This window comes from Aspergillus undulatus, assembly GCF_047715775.1.
Source record: "Aspergillus undulatus strain CBS 261.88 unplaced genomic scaffold BDV17scaffold_24, whole genome shotgun sequence".
Taxonomy (NCBI): Eukaryota; Fungi; Ascomycota; class Eurotiomycetes; order Eurotiales; family Aspergillaceae; genus Aspergillus; species Aspergillus undulatus.
Window position 1 is genome coordinate 263727 of NW_027396628.1, and position 18352 is coordinate 282078.

At 50.9% G+C, this 18352-nt stretch overlaps 6 protein-coding genes across 6 annotated transcripts; 1 reads left to right on the plus strand and 5 right to left on the minus strand.

The window, feature by feature from the left end:
- Window positions 1–1363: 1363 nt before the first annotated feature.
- On the minus strand, window positions 1364–4331 carry BDV17DRAFT_263470 (1,4-alpha-glucan branching enzyme GLC3). Its single transcript, XM_073757914.1, has 8 exons — window positions 4130–4331; window positions 3941–4065; window positions 3779–3878; window positions 3593–3705; window positions 2840–3531; window positions 2450–2785; window positions 1764–2394; window positions 1364–1674 (listed from the first exon to the last, which is right to left on the minus strand). The coding sequence occupies exons 1-8, from the start codon at window positions 4158–4160 to the stop codon at window positions 1648–1650; spliced, it is 2055 nt and encodes a 684-aa protein (XP_073615583.1). The 5' UTR covers window positions 4161–4331; the 3' UTR covers window positions 1364–1647.
- Window positions 4332–4732: 401 nt separating this feature from the next.
- Window positions 4733–5961, minus strand: BDV17DRAFT_90263 (uncharacterized protein). Its single transcript, XM_073765309.1, has one exon. The coding sequence runs from the start codon at window positions 5793–5795 to the stop codon at window positions 4914–4916; it is 882 nt and encodes a 293-aa protein (XP_073615584.1). The 5' UTR covers window positions 5796–5961; the 3' UTR covers window positions 4733–4913.
- Window positions 5962–7526: 1565 nt separating this feature from the next.
- BDV17DRAFT_89890 (xenobiotic compound monooxygenase, DszA family) lies at window positions 7527–10030 on the minus strand. Its single transcript, XM_073765304.1, has 4 exons — window positions 9634–10030; window positions 9389–9577; window positions 9092–9339; window positions 7527–9038 (listed from the first exon to the last, which is right to left on the minus strand). Exons 1-4 carry the CDS (start codon window positions 9745–9747, stop codon window positions 8132–8134), a joined length of 1458 nt encoding a protein of 485 aa, XP_073615585.1. The 5' UTR covers window positions 9748–10030; the 3' UTR covers window positions 7527–8131.
- A 207-nt stretch (window positions 10031–10237) lies between these two features.
- BDV17DRAFT_291382 (uncharacterized protein) lies at window positions 10238–11829 on the minus strand (the record flags this gene model as incomplete). Its single annotated transcript, XM_073762120.1, has 4 exons — window positions 10238–10352; window positions 10404–10865; window positions 11550–11640; window positions 11691–11829. The coding sequence occupies 4 exons, from the start codon at window positions 11827–11829 to the stop codon at window positions 10238–10240; spliced, it is 807 nt and encodes a 268-aa protein (XP_073615586.1).
- A 286-nt stretch (window positions 11830–12115) lies between these two features.
- On the minus strand, window positions 12116–14819 carry BDV17DRAFT_90257 (putative amidase). Its single transcript, XM_073765308.1, has 5 exons — window positions 14362–14819; window positions 14188–14309; window positions 14060–14127; window positions 13739–14004; window positions 12116–13681 (listed from the first exon to the last, which is right to left on the minus strand). Exons 1-5 carry the CDS (start codon window positions 14521–14523, stop codon window positions 12611–12613), a joined length of 1689 nt encoding a protein of 562 aa, XP_073615587.1. The 5' UTR covers window positions 14524–14819; the 3' UTR covers window positions 12116–12610.
- A 722-nt stretch (window positions 14820–15541) lies between these two features.
- BDV17DRAFT_90065 (LipA and NB-ARC domain protein) lies at window positions 15542–18082 on the plus strand. The gene is made up of 4 exons (XM_073765306.1): window positions 15542–15842; window positions 15893–15955; window positions 16006–16317; window positions 16371–18082. Exons 1-4 carry the CDS (start codon window positions 15768–15770, stop codon window positions 17910–17912), a joined length of 1992 nt encoding a protein of 663 aa, XP_073615588.1. The 5' UTR covers window positions 15542–15767; the 3' UTR covers window positions 17913–18082.
- Window positions 18083–18352: the final 270 nt, after the last annotated feature.

Genomic DNA, 18352 nt, shown 5'->3' on the forward strand with positions numbered 1-18352 from the left:
ATGTTCGACTTCAGCTAATGTCTATGGCTATGTAGTCTCGCTCCGCTCGTGCCCATGCTCGCCGTGCTAGAGGAGTATGTACCATACCCAGCTTCATTTTATGTTCAGCCATCTTATGGATATCTTCAGACTCTGTTTGATTGTTTGGCATTGTCTGCCCATCTCCTACCCCATCTTCTATATTCAATTACTTGCTTATGCATATCACTAATCTCTGGGTCATAGGAGGCAGAATTCAATCGGAGGCTCAATGAGATTGTCTGTGCGGCTGTTCTACAAGCTGCCGCTGAGCCACGCCGCCAAAATCACGTACAGCCTTCGAACATCACATCCTCTTCGTTCTCTACCTCCTCATTCTCTACCTCCGCAATCTCTACGGCCACTATCTCTACCGCCAATGGCAGTAATGGGCTGCTCTCCCTTCGGGGGTCACGAGAACAAAGCGCGCCGAGAAGCACTAACCAAATCGCCAGAAGAAGGCCAAGAAGGCCGAGACGCGGGCCCAACAAGCCCAAGAGAATGATGCCACTCAGCCAGAACAGAGTCAGAGAACGTCGGCTATGAATATCAGTACTCCGGCGATGAATGCTAGTACTGAGGCGACAAATGCTACCATTGAGAATATTGATGGAGATGACAATGGCTTTGAGCTTGATCTCAACACAGGTACTACAGAGGAGTCGAGTGCGTAGGTGACAGTTAGTTGTAAGGTAGCTTCTGCTTTGTTGTTGTTTATACCGAGTATTTGTTTGTTTCTATTCATTATCTTTTCTGTACGAGTACTCTGGGCGTGCTATGTCTTCGTCTTATAATCAGGACCCTGGATCGGAATCAGGACATGTTCCAATCTCATACTTAGGTTTTTGCAATCTTTGCGATTGGCCGCCCTGCAGATTACGTAGCAGCTCCCTTTACTTAGTTCTTCCGGCGAAGGGGAGGCAAGGAAAGTTGTCCTCAGGTATTTCAAAACCGTCAGATTAGATAAATAAGGAATAAACCGTCGAATTGAGTCTGACCGCTGGGTTTTAAGACTAAGGAAAAAAATTACAAAAACAGAACAAAAACACCTGACTCCTTACGCACATGTATTTACAGCTCAACTACGCCATGAATTTCACATTAGAATCGATTCTAGAACCATTAACAAGGTACGTCCGCTACAACACAAACCCCGAGATAACACCAACACCAACACCAACACCGATATTTACTCGGTGCGACCGGAAAGATCATGGATTGCAGGAACGACCGGTCGTTGATAGACCCGTGAGATAGGCAAGGCACATCTATGGCTAACCTTGGGGGCACCTGTCTCTCTCTCGACGAAGGATTTTCGGCCACGTTCCTTCAGGGTAATTATCTTTGTCATTGGGCATGATTAGGAATGAGATTGACTTGAATCCATGCAGACCCCTATGGAGCATTCTTTCATTCTAATGCTGGAGTACTGCAATAAGGAATGTGACTATGCGGATGTACATACGATAAATGGTAAATAGACAGATTTGTTAAGGGTAGAATGACAAGATGGAGACGGAGCTTGAACATGAGATATATGGCTTCATGAAAGAATAGATCATTTGCTCTGATCTTGTATGTCGCCTGCGTGTGGCTCGAGATACTTGAAAGAGGGGGGGAAGGAATGAATTACAGCGTTTCTTCCAATGCGAGGACCTAAAGACATGATAAATACGGATTAACATGCTGTCACCGCTCGGAATCGAGAGAAGGAGCAAAGGAGAAAAGGAGGCAAAGAAACATACCAACGCAGTCCTCGTCGGGATATAAACCTGCAAGAAATTCCTCCTCCCATTCCACTCCATATCACTGGTAAAGAACCTCGTGCTCTTATCGTTCCTATCCAACCCCCCAAACGCCCCCTCATCAGTATCAAGCACAACGCGATACGTCCCGCCAATATCAACGCCAACCCGATAATCCGTAAAACTGCTCGTCGGATGGAAGTTGAAGATCCAAAGTAGACCCGCCCGTTCAAAGACAAGGACTTTATCGCCCTCGTGCTTAAGCGAGATATAAGCCTGCGGGGCATGAAGCCAGCCGTACTTAGACTCGGTAAGCTGCATGGCGCGGTCGAACTCGTTGAGGAATTTATAGCGCAGGAGGTGGTCTTCTGTTAGGTGTAGCTGGCGCCGGGCGTACCAGAAGGAATTGTTGTTGCCGGCGCGCGGGAAGTCGAGCCATTCTGGGTGGCCGAACTCGTTGCCTTCGAAGTTGAGGTAGCCTTCGCCGCCGAGGGCGTGGGTGACTAGTCGGATCATCTTGTGGAGGGCCATGCCGCGTTCGATGGCGGGGGTGAATTCTGTTAAGGTGGACATGTGTGTGTACATTTCTTTGTCGCAGAGCCACATCATGAGGGTTTTGTCGCCGACAAGGCTGTCACAGTTTAGCATTGACTTGCTGGGATGAGAAAGAGGAAGATGTGACTTACGCCTGGTCGTGGCTTTCTGCATATGCGATGGTCTTCTCGCCATGACGCCGGTTTGTCAAGGTGAAGGCGAGATTGCCAATGTCCCAATCATTGTCGGACTTCTCTTTCAGAAGTTTGATGTACATATCCGGGATGGCCATGGCTAGACGGTAGTCGAATCCGACTCCACCTATGCTGTGGGGGAGACATAGTGCTGGCATTCCCGAGACATCTTCCGCCACAGTTATGCAGTCTGGGTAGAGGCGGTGCAGCATCTCGTTCGCTAGGGCGAGGTACATCACGCCATCGTCATCGACAGCTGGACCAAAGTATTCGTGATAGCCACCAGAGAAGCCACTGAGACTTGATTAGAGATCCCTTGAATTGTGGTTGATTCCAGGAGATACTCACGTTCCAATACCGTGATGAGTATACAGCATACTGGTAACTCCATCGAAGCGAAAACCGTCAAAGCCATATTCCTCCATCCAGAAGCGAAGGTTGCTTAGGAGGAAACGCAACACCTCATGGTTTCCATAGTTGAATAGCCGACTATCCCATAAATCGTGCTGGCCTTTCGGGCCGGAGTGGAAATAGAGGTGGTCACTACCGTCAAACATGTTGATTCCGTCGTCGACGTTCTTCGACGCATGGCTGTGCACCACGTCAAGAAGGACCACTAAGCCCATACTATGCGCGGTGTCAACTAGCTCTTTCAAATCTTCAGGGTTACCGTAGCGACTACTCGCCGCGAAGAAATTGTTCACTTGGTACCCGAAGCTGGCGTAGTAAGCGTGCTCCATGATAGCCATGAGCTGAATTGCGTTGTACCCAAGATACTTGATTCGCGGAAGCATATTGGCCGTGAACTCCTTGTACGTCGCGACTTTCGTTTCTGGAGACGAGATGCCCACATGCGCCTCGTAGATACGCAGGCTCTCAGGTTTCTTAGGCCGCGAATGATGGAACGTGTACCGCTCTGCCGCTGGGGGGTTCCAGAACACAGCGTCGTAGATGGCTGACACCTTCAAGTCTTGCACGACACGTTTGATCCACGCAGGAATCCGATATATCCGTTCTCCGCTGGGTGTAACCATGGTAATCTGCAGAGTCAGGCATCATCTCATCTAAAACAATTGACGGACGATGTTATTATGTGCATACCTTGACCTTACTACCATGCGGTATAACCGGCGCCCCATCCCTCGCAGGAAGAACAACCTCCCAAACACCAAAGTCGTTCCTCGTCATCGGATTGGCCCGGGTATCCCAATTGTCTGCCAATCTCAGTATGCTAACGCGACTAGCGGGCTATCCCAATCCACGATCAGGCCGGACGGACGGACGTACTAAAGTCACCCGCCAGCGCCGCTTCCACGGCGTTTGGAGCCCACTCCCTGTACGTGATGTCACCGCTGTCGCTGACATTGAAGCCGAATCTTTCGTAGCCCTTTTGTCCGTGGACCTGGATTAGTTATAAGATATGGCGATTTGTAACATAGGCCGGCCCACCTTGCTGAACTTATCCAGCCCGCCCTCGGCCTCGTCCACGGTCTTAATCCAGCCCTCGACATAGTTGAACCGTCGCTTTATCGCGTCTCTGAACGGCTCAAGCCACGGATCAAGGTCGATGATACCTGTAGACCACCGTTAGGATGGAAGTGAAGCGACAATCGGTGAGTGACTGAGTCGTTGACCCACCTGTGCCGTCAGATGGAGCTGTGGGAGCCATGGCCGTTGCTGGGTTGAGCTGCGCGATAAGCTAGCTCGAGCTTCTTAACAAGGTTGTAGGAGGACAGCCTGGAAGAGAAAGAGTTTCTGCTGGAGATCAAAGAATTGAATTGCTTCAAAGAGAGCAATAGAGTGCAGAGAGAACCGGAGAGATGGCAGAAGTGGTTCAGCGTCTGTTCCTGGGGAAGAAGGTCCAAGTTGGATGCGGGGGTCCGTGCCTCGACGCCTCCATATCAGAGGGTGACATCACCAGCCCCAACCTGTTATCTGCATCTGCTCTCAACAACTACCACTAGTAGGCATTTAGCCGCATTTATCGACTGGGATTGTATAGGCTTGATTGGATATTGTCTTATTGCCTGCATAGTGGCGACAATTAATTGTCTTGATTAAGTCTGCATTCCGGAACCCGGCCAGTGTCGAAAACATCCCGCATTCGTCAAGCTTGACCAACTACTTACATGGTGATAAAAAAGCAAGAAGAGATTAGGTTCCGGACTCGTGACATTAGAAACGCTCTAGCTGAGGTATATCCATTATCCAAATTATATTGACAAGAAGTAACAGCCACATATATATATGGCTCTCTGCGCCAGAAACGGTATAAGGTACATCGTTATTCTGCCGCTAATAACCCTGAACTATGAAAGAGAAAAAGGTATCGTCGAGGTGGAAGTTGAAGGTGCTGTGAAACGAGTCAGTTGAGGCTCGAGGGCAAGGGAGCTAATATATCAGTGAACAAACTTACAGCTTCTTATAGGTTAGCACCGAGGGTGGCGACAATGGAGCCAACTGAGGCACCGACGCCAGTGAGGCCGAGGCCACTGAGGAGCTTAGCAACGGAGGGAGAGAGCTTGATCAGGAGGGCCTTGCTGTCCTTGCCGACGACGGTAAGGAGCTGCTCAGCGGGGGCACCGGTGTGGTTGACGAGCTCGCCGACGGAGGAAGCCTCGTCGACAATCTCACCAACGGGCTCGCCAACCTGGGGGAGACCGAGGCCAGTGACGAGAGAAGCAGTCTCGGGGCTGAGCTGGATGAGGAGGCGCTCAGCGTTGGAGCCGGTGACCTCGAGGATGTCGCGGACCTTGGGGATGAGGTCGCCAACAACCATGTCACGCTTGAGGTTCTGGCCGAGGGTGGCGACGATGGAGCCAACGGGGGTACCGAGGCTGGGGAGGCCGAGGCCAGAGAGGAGACCAGCGAGGCCAGGGGCAAGAGAGACAAGGAGGTAGTCACCACCCTCACCGATAACGACGAGGAGACCCTCGACGTCAGGGCCGAGGTTGGTGAGGAGCTCACCGACGGAGCTGGCGCTGGCGACGATGGAGCCAACGGGAGCACCAAGGCCGCCGAGGCCGAGGCTGGAGAGAAGACCAGCAACCTCAGGGCTGAGCTGGAGCAGGAGACGCTGGGCGTTGGGACCGGTGATCTCGAGAACGTCGTTAACCTGGCCACCGAGGTTCTGGACGATGTGGCCATCTCCGGCGGCTTCAGCGGCCTTGGTGGCAGTGGCAGTAGCAAAGGTCATGTCGAGAGCCTTGGTGGCGGTGGACTCGATGCTCTTGGTGACCTGGGTGGGAGCGGCCATGGCAGAGGCGGACAGAGCCGCGATAAGAGTGATGAGAGAAGCCTTCATTTTGATGGTATTAAAAGAGAGTGTGTTGTTAGGGAATGACTAAAGTTGGAAACAGACAACGAAGGAATGACTGGCTGTGAAGGATGAGGAAGAAAGAGAAGATCCAACGTTCGAGGAAGGCATCGCTTCTTATATGCCGCTGCTAATAGGGATCTCCGCCATCATGCCCATGTTGATCAGCGCGCATCCCGTACAACTAGTAAGAGTCTTCGACCCAGGCCCGGTAGTTGGCGGGCAAACCCATATGCTGAATTCGAATTTTAGAATTCAGGTACCAGTCTAGGCTGTGGATAACGGAGGGTTCGAAGCTCTGACCACTCGACTTGTATTTGTCACTTACTCATAGTCGCTGAATAGCACCTTGAGATATTTGCCGGCACTGCAGGTTCAAAGCAAAGGAGGTCCTGAACCAGTAAACAACAACTCCTTGGTCGATTCCAGAAGGTTTGTCGCTGCATGAACCACGTTGAACTTGCAGGACAAATGCATGCAGAGAGCTTCGTACCTATTGAGATCTGCATCGACTTCTGTTGTTGTAGACTAATTAAGCGTAGTACCTACCACTGAACCCTACGGTAACGGGGGAGAGCTCGAATACTGCTCCACAGAGGGACTTAGGCAGCCCCCAGACGAAGCGAAAGCATGCGATTGGAGGCTCTGGGGCGCAGCAGATCGGCATTTGTCAAATGAACAAATCAAAGGCCCCGCGCATCGCTGGTAGCTCCTCCACTTAGACGAACTGGGGCGATGGTCCAAAGTACGGTTCCGTCGTCACAGAGCGCACCAAGAAAGGATGATAGAACTCATGGGATCATACGGGCTCTCCGGCTGTTTGTTCGGTAGAAATCTGGACCAGAAGATTCATGCATGTTTACCTCTGAGCCTGTGCCACCTGTAATCAAAGTTTGCAGATCGCAGTCGAATTTTCCACTAGCTCCTCGACAGTCAAAATGTTTATAGAGAAGTCGAACAAGACCTGAATATTGGACGAGTATATGGACCTGGAAAGTTCAGGATCGATATGATTTCGGGGGGTCGAGGCACGGAAATTTCCATCTCTCCGATGGCATTGTACAGAATCGTAAGCACTCTGTACCTACTACTCCGTCAGCGTAGACTCCATACGGAGTGGCGCACGGAGTAAGGCGATATCGATAGGGGTCAATGGATACAGAAGAGACGTGAAGGTTCATGGCGACTGGAGCTGAAAGCTGAAAGATGGATTCCGAAGAGTCAGTCAGGCAGACTCTGCTTTGATTCCCTCCTGAGGTTCCGTTGTATATCCCACCAAAGCCAGAACAGGAAGTAGAGGCTCCTCAATGACGCAGGGAGCTCAGCATCCGATCGGACGACTGGAGAGAACTAGCGCTGATCACGCCCATCCTTATTTGACAGACCAGATTGCTGGGCCATGCAAGGGGAAAAGCGCGGCACTATGGGTCCAGATCTGTAGAATCATTTTGAGTCGGTGTAGATAGTCCTCTGCTGTGCCTTACTCGTATTTATCGACTCCATGCATCTATTCCGCGGAATACAGAGGAGATAGATAGAGTAGCAGAAAACTTATCGCGGTGGTTCTGTTGGTTTCTCGGACAGGCCCAAGCGAAAGGCTTTTTTCTCAACCAAACATTGGTCATATCTGGTAAAAGAAAAGCTTGAGAGTCATGTGCTTTTGCTCAAGCGGAATTCAACTGCCTTGCTGCTGTATTCCTATGATCTCATGGCTAAGGCCCTAAGAAAAGGGGTTGAAGTTGAACCTTCAAAGCTGCGTGTGTGGAGCCGTTGGAGCCGGGGTGGCGATGGCTTGGCGGCAAGTGGGTATCTGTATACAAACTACTCTGTACAGAGTAAGTAGCAGGCCGATTGCGAGCATCCTGAAGGCTGCAAAGTTTATTGGCAGGTGCTATCCCTTGAGAACCCAAAGGGAGTCGTAGTAATTGATAGAAATGTCACAGCACACTTTGGTGGGCAGCCATCAAGCCGTGACTCGCGACTTGGGACATACCACGCGTGGGGTAAGTGCACGGAGAAGGACTCCATGGTCAAGCCTCTTGACCGCAGATCATTCCGCGACGGAGTCCTTATATTAATTTGGACGAATCATGGGAAGCTGTTCGAGCCTTGTTTTATTTCGAGAGGCGTACGGTGTTTGGGACCAAGGCACATTGAAGATGCCATGAAGTCATAATATTGGACGTCACACTGGTCTAAATCTATATCCCAGGGAGAAAACCGGTATGCAGTGTTCGATCACCAGTAAAAGGGGAAGGGGTGTTGAGCAGATCCTCTTGTCAAGTGCTGATCAGGTACCCGGCGTTTCAACCGCGTGTGGCACGTCAATCACCCTCGTATGGCGCCTCCTCCTCGTACACATCATACTTGTACTGGCTGCCTGTATGGTCGGACCTTAACCCAGCCTGACCCTTTCCATAAACCTTCTCCCGCGCCGTTAGTTCCTCTTGCAGTGCCTCGGAGTAGATGCCGCGTCGACGAAGCTCCGGGACCAAGAGGTCTACGACATCCTCAAATGTTCCGGGCGTGGTCACATATCCGATGTTGAATCCGTCCAGGTCCGCCTCGTGAACCCAACGTTCGAGTTCATCTGCCACTTTTCCGGGTGTGCCAACAGCAACAGGACCCAAACCGCCAATGGCAGCCTTCTCAGCAACTACACGGGGAGTCCACCGCGGGACCTCTTCACTCCTAGTGGTGAAACTGTGAAGCGTACTGGTAACTTTGTGAGCCTCGAGCGATTCGGCAGCTGTGATGTCCTGATCGAGAGGTAGCCGGGAGATATCAATACCAGTCCACCCGCTGAACAAGACCAAGCCTCCAACGACAGAGGCGTACTTCTTCAGCTCCTCGTACTTGGCCTGCGCCTCCTCTTCCGTACGTCCAAGGATTGGAGTGAAGGTCGAGAAGAACTTTATCGACTGCGGGTCACGGCCAAGCTCTGCGGCTTGCTTGCGAATCGCCGCGACCTTAGGAGCGAGAACGGATGGCGAGTGGCTAGACACAAAGATACCCTCGGCATGAGCGGCAGCGAAGCTTGATCCTGCTGCAGATGTGCCCGCCTGAAACAAGAAAGGGGTTCGTTGCGGCGACGGGTCAACAATGTGGCGCGAGTTGAAAGAGAAATACTTTCCCTTGTGGTTGATCTGCCTGACCTTGTCAGGGTCCACATATGAATCTGCCTCAGGGTTTGGGGAAAGTGCATCTGGTGCCCAAGAGCCCTCCCAGAGTCTGACATCAATCAGCAAAGTGCAAGACGTGGTTTGAGTAAATGAATGTTTTACTTATACAACACGCGAAGATATTCGTCTGCCTGACGGTATCGCTCATCGTGTTCAATCGGAGAATCGAGACCGATAGCCTTGAAAGCGGCCTTCTTCCAGGAAGTGACAATGTTCCACCCAAATCGACCGTCTGTCAGATGGTCCAGGGTCGAAAATCGCTTTGCCAGAAGGAAAGGTGGTTCGAACGACGTTGACGCGGTGATCGCGAAGGAGAGCTTTTTTGTTACAGCTGCCATAGCTGAGATAGGCTAAACTCCTGTCAGCTCGTGGCCATTCAATAACGGCGTGAGTGCGTACGATTGTTGGGTCTGTAACCGGCCATTGGGCGGCTCGTCGAATGCACTCGTCCAGCTTGCCTTCGTACGTGTCATAGCCACCATATGTGTCTGCTAGAAATAAGGCATTGATGCCGCCCCGCTCGAGCAGCTTCGCCAGCTCAATCCAGTAGTCTAGTTTTCGCTTCGTGGCAGACTTGTCACTAGGGTTCTATCCTCCGGTTAGTTCGGATCGTGTTCTTGAAGTGGGATTCGTATGAAACTCGCCTTCCATTGCCCAGGTGACAGATGTCCGACCGTGGACATATCAAAGGCGTTTAGGAGGATTTTCTTGCCATTCTGCTGGCCATTCTGGCCGCCTGAAACATTGACATCACCCATGCTGACCTGACCTTTTGGTACAAATGATCGTGCAATCGATATGGATGGTTCTGTCGCATCCTTTTAACCTAAGGACAATGCCTACATGCGTAATTCCGCTCTTAGCCCCGCGGTGTATCGCCATAGCTCCCGCTCATCGCGCAAGCGCTGCATCGAGCCATCGCTACTCCAACGGGTACCTTGACGATATCTTATCAATTCGTCATCGACCCCGCATAAAGCGCAACGCAGAATTGTGGCAACAGGCTGCCATTTGTCACTTGCATGGACTTGAACTGATCTACTCGAACGTTGGAGGCTGTTGCTCCATGATCGTTGGACGTAAAGTGGAGAAGCATTTCACCATCAATGACCCGATTGCGTGACAATAGACCTTGCCGAAACAATTATCAATTCTATCTTGAGCTTCGAATGTACTGACTCGGATGTCAGCCGGGTGGGCATCTACGATGATTATCTTAGCGTTCTATTGCGCATGGAGCTATTCCCGTCAAACCGAATCAGCCTTACGCGGTTCGACAGAAGTTATGACCGCACTCGATTCTGGATCGCGAGTGTCGTCGGAGTCACTCGCGTTCGCGGCATGTTGAGCCGCTTCTCGTGTGCTGCAAAGAATCAGTACATTTTCGTACAAGGAAGAATTCAGGACTTCTTACTCTTGACGTGCAATATAGTACTTGATGATATGTGCCAAGGCAGTCAAGCATATCGCATTTGCGAGAACAAAGGGATACCCTTTCGTAAAGCGCGGTCCCTCCACCGTTTTGAACACCAACAGCGGGGTCCAAGCAGTCGTCGACTGTGCAATAGTGTTGAGGATGACCAGCATCATAGAACGTTCCACCGGAGAATAGCGTAATTGTTCGTTCACCCTGCCATACAGAACACTGGACATGGACACAGCAGAGTAAGTTGTAACGAAGGCAAACCAGAGCGCTGACTCGGGCACATTCCAAGTGACTAGGATGGTCAGACCGATGATGTTCCATACATGAGCGACGGTAATCGCCCATGCAGGCCCCAGGACAAGATCAGACGCAAAGCAGATGAATAGGGTATAGAAAATTCCGAGAGCGGGAGAGATGGCTCCAAGTTCGTTCAGCCGACTGGTCGCATACCTGTTCAAACTTTTCAGCCATAACAGATATCCACCTGCTGAAGTGTTTATGCTGCCGTAAGATGTCTAATAAAAGCAGCGCCCAGAACTTCCAATTTTGAAGAACATTGACCATGGTCCGCAACGTCCATTCGCCCTTGAAGGTGTGACCGGCGCGCGACAGGCGGACCTTGGATAGTTCAATGTCCTTATCATTGATGACCAGTCTGTTCGGCCTGTCGGGGGTTCCAGAAAGAACAAAATACCCTAGGATTCCGATTGATATGGTAATGATTGCGCAAACGATGTACATCCATCGCTAGCCCGCTAGTCCATGGACCCCGTCAAGCCTCGCCGATGTGCCCGCTTGAATGAGACTTGCAGTTAGAGTACCTAGGGTAAGGCCAACATAAAAACATCCTCCTCGGCTGGCGATCTCGTCACCGCGATACCAGGCCCCTGACACATTATCAGCTGCCGGTCTTTGTATCCATCACAGGTCTTGAGACTCACTGAATATGCAGTGCATTCCTGGGAAGAAAGCTGCCTCGAACCACCCCACAAAAAACCGGTAAGCCATCATTTCGCTGAAGGAAGTCGCCCGATATCGTAACAAGGTAAAGACGCCCCACATTATATCCAGGAAAGGGATCACCCAGGACATAGGAAACTTGGTGAAAAGGTATGCGAACGGTAGCTGGTCTACCACTGCACCGACGGTGTACATGTCTGCATTTCGACGAGCTCATTTCCGTGAAGCTTCAGGTCTTCTTGCAAACCGGAAATATATGCATTATCTATAGCCATTAGCCGAAGGATTTTCAGAAAGTCGATAAGAAAAGCATACTGATATTTGCCTGGACGACATACTTGACCCAGTAGGCCAGAAAAGCATAGGGAACGATCAGTGCATCCAGCTTTAGAATATCCTGATCAGCAAACCATCTGATGTGGTACCACTTTCGGCTGTCTCGTACGGTAGACATAATTCTCGCCCTGAGAAATTTTGGTCCATGATTCTCATACAAAGTCAAACAGCTCCTTTAAAGCTCGAATCAGACCCACGAAGGTGCAACTCCTAGGTTATATTGCGCGAGACTGGGCACCAGATCGATGATCGCGTCACTATCAGTGCTCGTGAAGGTTTCCTCTTAATATTTGCAGTGCGAAGGTTCTTAGGCGTTTCAAATCCATTGGGAACTTTTCATTGGACAATTTGAACGATAGAAGTGGAAGAGCTCCTATGCGCCGATAACTCTTCGTGCCAAGGATCGTGTCAAGCGGTGGAGGTAAGGCGTGCTCGTTCTGGTGCTTTGACACTTGCACGGCGACCGCGGCTAGAAGCTTTGCAGAGACCAGGACTCCTAATGTGATGATTTCTCCGACGTTTAACCTGATGAGTTCAGATACCAAAAGCAGACAATAAACCGCCGCGGAGGAGAGAAACTTCGAGTGGATACTGCCATGACAGACGGCATGATGAGCCTGACTTTCAGGCGTTGCAATTGAGGTATATTTCTCGAGCCACTCGAAGCCAGCGAGTCAGTTGTTCGAGTTTTTTGTTGTGAGGATGATTGTGCGATAGAGGAAGGGCAAGTTCCTGCGAATGGCCCTAGAAGTTGTTGTCCATGGCCCGTCTAAGGAGCCATCGCTTATTAATCGGAGGGATAACTTCCATCCACCTGTGCACCTCGGAACCTCAGAAGACTCAGAATTGTTCTATCTACGCCGACCAAACATGATAACGAAGAAATCGAACGCTTTCAATCATTGCCTTGGAGCACAACTAGACATTGAGTACTCGTTGTTTTCCGGATTGGCGAAAACCAGATCTTCAAGTTCTGTGAGCGGTTCAACTACACGATGAAGCTTTTTACGAGACAATGTTCGCTGTTCGAACGCATACGCCATCGAAATGAGGGACTGTTCACTCCATTTGGGTCCCAGAAAGCTCACACCTAGTGGAATTCCCGGTGCCACATCCACTACGTCTCCCCGCGAATTATACTGGACGGGTGTGTTCCGGGGGAATGCGTCAAATGGGACAGTAACGATTGGGGTACCAATGACGCCCGGAACATCCGTTGCAAGACATGATGGAAGAATGGCTGCGTCGAGCCCATGCCGTGAGAGTGCGCCCAATAAACCGCCTTCCTCGCCGAGAGAGAGGGTTTGTTGGTATAAAGGCCAGAAGTCCGGGGACGAATTATTCATTCCAGCATAAATGGCCGAATCCCAACGCCGTGTGTCTCGAGATGGGTAACCCTCTTCATGGCTAAGCTGCGTAAATTTACGAACGTCTGCGAGTCCTTGAAGGTTGTTTGGGTTGCTGGTGAGCCCGGAAAGATAACTTGCAAGTCCGCTTAGCAAGTCCGCAGCTACCACTTTTGCCGGAGATTGGCTTTGCATAAAGGTTCCATATGCGGTGAAGTTGGCGTCTTCGACTATAGTTGCACCAGCCTCCCGTATCGATGCAATGGCCTTTTCGAATGACGATATGATAGGACCAGCTGCGCTGCCAAAGAATCGAGGCAGGGTACTAATAACATTTCGAGGAATACCAATTCGCATTCCCTGCAATCCGACCAAACTGCAAGCTGCAACGTAGTCGGGCTGGCTTGTTTGGAATGGAGAGGACATTGTATAGTTATCGTTCACATCTTTGCCTGCAATCGCCTGCAATATGATTGCTGCATCACGTACTGTCCTAGCCAGCGGTCCGATTGTATCAGCGTGCTCACTGACGGGGATTACCATATACCGCGACGTGAGGCCGACGGTCGGCTTGATACCAACGACATTACTCTTCTCGGCAGGAAGAATAATGCTACCGCTGGTCTTGACGTAATTTTAGCATATGATGGAGGGTAGGGCTTTAGTAAAAGCTTGACTCACTTCCGTTCCAAGGGCTGCGAACGCAAGGCCCAGATCGGTTGCCACGGCGCTACCGCTCGAACTTCCACTTGGATCCTGCTGCTCGTAATAAGCAGCGTACGTCTGGCCGCCGATTGCATTCCAGCCATGCGTTGAGTTTAAAGATCTAGTGTTCGCCCATTCCGACAGGCTGGTTTTCCCCAGAATAATTGCACCGGCCTTTCTGAGATTCGCGACAACGGTGGCGTCCGCTGAAACCTTTGCTCCGATCAAGGCATAAGAGCCGGCTAGAGAAGAAAGGACTATCATCAGCGTCGACTTCAGGAGCGGTTCTTGTCTTACCTGATGTTTCCATTCGGTCATGGGTGCCTATGAGGTCTTTCACAAGGACCGGCAGCCCGTGCAGAGGGCTAGAGTCAAGATGTCACTTCTCTCACCAGCGTACTTTTGCCAGTTCAAGTCTGACTTACCCAAAGGTCTTGCCCTGCTGCCTAGCCTGATCCAGCTGTTCAGCTATGCTGATAGCTTCAGGATTGATTTCCAAGACAGGGTTGAGCTTCGAGTTGACTTCATGGATGCGCGTTATATACGCCTAGTGACCACATCAGCATACCCTATCATAAACCTTAGAGCGAGAAATTGACCTGGACCAGATCGACACTAGTGAAGCATCCCAGACGAAGACCATTCTGAATGTCGCTTTGCGTGGCATCGAGCAGAGACGGAAATTTGCAATCTGGAAAGGAGGATGTCGAGGCACTGAGTCCCACAAGCCACAGAAGAGAGAGCCGGATCGGGTACCTCATGATAGAGATCACCAGCACGGAAAAGGGCAAGCTGAACAAGTCGTTACACCGGGAATGGACTCACGCTTATTTATCTGAGTAGCATGCGACCATTGGTGAGCCAATGGCCAAGACATTGAATTTCGTTGCTTGAAACAAACGATGCAGCCTCATTGCCCGACACTGGTCAGAGTCGGGACGTCGGCTCAGTTGGCAAGAGAAGTAAGGTAGGTAATTGTTTAAGGTTGCGAAGGTGCCCTCCCTGATTCCTTCCCTGCTTGAACGCCGGCCCATGCCATTTCAAACTTCTATATTGTGGTCTCTGGGCACTTTGCAGCTGGGATGGAAAGTCAGATATAAAATAAGACAGAGGCGATTTGATTCATGCTGTCTGACATCTCGAACTCAATATTCACATAGGGGTTGCTGACAGGCCCAAGACAGCAATCAAACATGATCCGGGCGAATGCAACACCATCTTCTCAACCTAACACTCTTACACTGTCCCTTCGCCCATCGCTTATTGTTCGATCTCCCAGAACGACCTCTAAAATCTCTCCTGTCCTTGATGAGATCTCAGTAGCAAGCGCTAGGTGCCGGATAAGACTGAGAACGACCAGGATCTGATCCAATGAGAACACACTTCGTCTTCTGCTCTCGCCTCTTCTTACTACTTTCGCCGCCACTGCATCCCATCGATTGATCATGAAGGCGGACCTCAGACTTCCCCGGGCTTTCTCAAGCGATTGGGCAACATGCCTGTTTCCTCTCAAAACAGCCTCGTCCATCACATGATGGTGTTCGCGGCTGAAGAGAACTCGAGGCGTCTTCTTATCGTGAGACCTGAGAGACTTCTCAGTCGCAATCCCAGTTCATCTCTTCTTGCTTCTGCAAATAGCCGTCGCATCACCAGATGGTTCGTACCGACTCCCTTGATCATGTCGCAAACCTCAAACTGACTTTCCAGGCTACCGCGCATCTCGAATTTCCATTCCTCGAAGAGGTATACACCCCATCTGGTGCTCCACTGATTGAGTAAGCCTTTTTGATCCACTTTGGCTCGATTTCAGTCGCTAACATGGTGATTGTACGCTAGCTTTGTCTTCGTCCACGGCCTGAATCCTCGCGCACGGAACGACCACCCTTTCCAAACCTGGACCCATGAAAATGGCACCTTCTGGCCCAGGGACTATCTCCCACGAGACATTCTCAACTCTCGCGTCTTTGTCTATGGATATAACTCAACCGTTACTGATGCTAGGACTATGTCCACGGCGAGCATTAAGGACCATGCAGATACCCTGCTGAACTTGCTGGATATGGAGCGGAACGAGCAGATGGTAATGTTCCAGACTATTTCTCGTCGGCGTCGCCAGCTAACTCTTTTCAGGCGGCGAGGGCACCGAAGATTATCTGGATTTGTCACAGCTTGGGCGGCTTAGTAGTCAAACAGGTACACCACTTACTGAACTAATTCGGACAAAGCCAAGCTAACTATGATAGGCCCTGCTTAATGCACATGAAGATCGGAAGTACACTTCCATTCGCACTGACACATCTGGACTCGTCTTCTTCGGCACCCCGCACCGAGGGGCTAAAGGTGCCGAGCTGGGGAAAATTGCAGCCAACATCGCCAAGTTCATCTCCAAGGGTCACGCTAAGAATGACTTGCTCCAGTGTCTAGAAGAGAACTCTCTTTTCACCAGGCAGATGTCGAGTCGATTCAAACAACAACTCGAGGACTACCAAATTGTCAGTTTCGTCGAAGGCAAGGAAGTATTCATAGGGGGCAATGGGCCAGCCTCTATCAGCCATGTAAGCAACAGTGCGATTCCAAACATAGCCAAGCCCATGGCTGACAGAATCAGCTTGTGGTTGATGAAGAGTCTGCCATCCTCGGCCTACCCGGACAACGCGAAACCCGCTTGAAGCTGGATGCAGATCACTCGCAGATGTGCAAAGTCAGCAGTCGTGGAGCAATGTACAAGCTGATTAAAGGAAATATCAAGCAGATTGTGGACCAAGTCCTCCTTGCCGAACGAGGTTTCGTCCCAAAACCCTCCCCGTCACCGAACCCCGGCCCTCCTCTGCCACCACGGATGCACTTCAATAGCAGCTCGCCATACACTGCACCTCCCCATACACCAGGTCCATCCGAAGATCAGGTTGTTGGCATGATGTTTCAACCTGCCGACAATGATCCAAGATCGATCCAAGTCGCACAATATATGAATGACTGGAAATGGGATGATGCGCGGCGAACCCAATATTCCACTTTCCAAGAACATTACCGATCTTTAGGCCAGGACCATTACAGCACCTTGCTAGCGGGCTTCTATCTGGCGGATATCGAGCTCCAGGCGGGATGCTTCCTCAAGGCAAAAGAATGGGGTGACTGGGTGTGTAGCAACTCTCAGCGCGTGCTCGGCAAAAGGCATGAGCTTGCGATGAAATCAGAGAGTATCATGGGTGAACTCCTTTTTCGTCTAGGTAAAAGCCAAGAAGGCCAGTCTGTCTGTGCTAATGTTCTGGCGCGTCAACAAATGACAATCGGCGATGACCATCTGGATACCCTGGACACGCGTCGGCGTGTAGCATTGGCCTACGGGCAACTCGACCAGCGGGCGGAAGCCATCCAGGCAATGACAAAGTACAGCGAAAGCACCGGGCGCCTTCTGGGAAAGAACCATGTTCTTTATTTTGCCAGCGTGCTAGACACAGCGGAGCAGGTCCTCTCTCAACGGATGAACGGCACCGAAGGACTCATGCTTCAACGTTACACCGGCACCGATCCTCAAGCCGAGGCTATTGAGTCAATCGTGCAGCAACTAAGCTCTCGACTTGGTCGGCATCACCCGCTCACAATCCGGAGCATGTGGATCAACGGAGCCATGCAGGCACTTGACCCAGAAGGCGGCTCGAGTTCGTCAGAGACCCTTCGACGGGCACTGGCCACCTCCGAAGAATACCTTGGCTCTGAGCACTCGGAGACAATGAGCATTGTCGGAGTCATGGGCGTGATGTTTGCCGTGCGTGGATCAATGACCTCGTACGGATACAACCCTTTCATTCAGGATATAAGCGCCAACCTCACGAACGCTCTGCCATGGTTGCAGCGCTACCTGAGCTGGGCGGAAAAGAATCAAGGCATCAGCTCCCCCGATGTCATGACTATCCTCGGCCTTATCGCCAAAATGTACTTTGGGTCTCAACAGTACCAGCAAGCCCAAACATACTTTGAGCGTCTGCTCGCCTCGTACAAGGCTGCCAATACGCCTGTGCCCGATGAGGTGCAGAATTCTTACCAGCTGTGTCGCATGAATACGTGGCATTTGACGCCTGCACTTCCAGCCGGAGGAGGCTCGGGGTTGGACCTGACGCGACTTCTGTCGTCTTTTAAGCGTCTGTAGATGCTTTACGTCCATCGGAATTCTTTATTGAGGCATGGTAGCTATACGGCAAATTCTTGACTAGCCGTGATTCAATGTAATGGCTATGGGCTTCATACTTCATGTTGATGTCTCGGTTCACACTCTTGATTGGTATATTGTTATGGTCGAGGTGTTGGGTAGCGAGATGCATAGCTAGCATTTTAACAGAGTTTATATGTATCTATGAATTTTGCAAGGCCTCCAGGCTGCCAGATTCGAGCCGTTGTTGTCGGTCTACTGCCGAGAACGTCTATTCCAACAGGGCACCCGCCCATTGTCTGGTAAGCGAACCCTGCCAAACTAGACGACTGCGACAAAGTCACCAGCATTTTTTCCAACGACTACCATTGCAACCCTGCGTATTCCGACAGATAAGCCTCGAGATCGGCGCAGGTGATGCCTTTTCAACATTAGGCTTG

Bases quoted from the DNA above. Each gene is read 5' to 3' on its own strand.
- BDV17DRAFT_90065 (XM_073765306.1), top strand. From the start codon at position 15,768: ATGTCCACGGCGAGCATTAAGGACCATGCAGATACCCTGCTGAACTTG. The intron at 15,843-15,892 runs GTAATGTTCCAG...AACTCTTTTCAG, and splicing joins TGGAGCGGAACGAGCAGATG to GCGGCGAGGGCACCGAAGAT. The intron at 16,318-16,370 runs GTAAGCAACAGT...TGACAGAATCAG, and splicing joins GGCCAGCCTCTATCAGCCAT to CTTGTGGTTGATGAAGAGTC.
- BDV17DRAFT_90257 (XM_073765308.1), bottom strand. From the start codon at position 14,523: ATGAGGTACCCGATCCGGCTCTCTCTTCTGTGGCTTGTGGGACTCAGT. The intron at 14,005-14,059 runs GTAAGACAAGAA...TTTCTTCTCTAG, and splicing joins TGACCGAATGGAAACATCAG to CCGGCTCTTATGCCTTGATC. The intron at 13,682-13,738 runs GTGAGTCAAGCT...AATTACGTCAAG, and splicing joins TCGCAGCCCTTGGAACGGAA to ACCAGCGGTAGCATTATTCT.
- BDV17DRAFT_89890 (XM_073765304.1), bottom strand. From the start codon at position 9,747: ATGGGTGATGTCAATGTTTCAGGCGGCCAGAATGGCCAGCAGAATGGC. The intron at 9,578-9,633 runs GCGAGTTTCATA...ACCGGAGGATAG, and splicing joins TGTCACCTGGGCAATGGAAG to AACCCTAGTGACAAGTCTGC. The intron at 9,039-9,091 runs GTAAAACATTCA...GATTGATGTCAG, and splicing joins TATCTTCGCGTGTTGTATAA to ACTCTGGGAGGGCTCTTGGG.
- BDV17DRAFT_263470 (XM_073757914.1), bottom strand. From the start codon at position 4,160: ATGGCTCCCACAGCTCCATCTGACGGCACAG. The intron at 3,879-3,940 runs GTGGGCCGGCCT...CACGGACAAAAG, and splicing joins GGCTGGATAAGTTCAGCAAG to GGCTACGAAAGATTCGGCTT. The intron at 3,706-3,778 runs GTACGTCCGTCC...TGAGATTGGCAG, and splicing joins GGCGCTGGCGGGTGACTTTA to ACAATTGGGATACCCGGGCC.
- BDV17DRAFT_90263 (XM_073765309.1), bottom strand. From the start codon at position 5,795: ATGAAGGCTTCTCTCATCACTCTTATCGCGGCTCTGTCCGCCTCTGCC.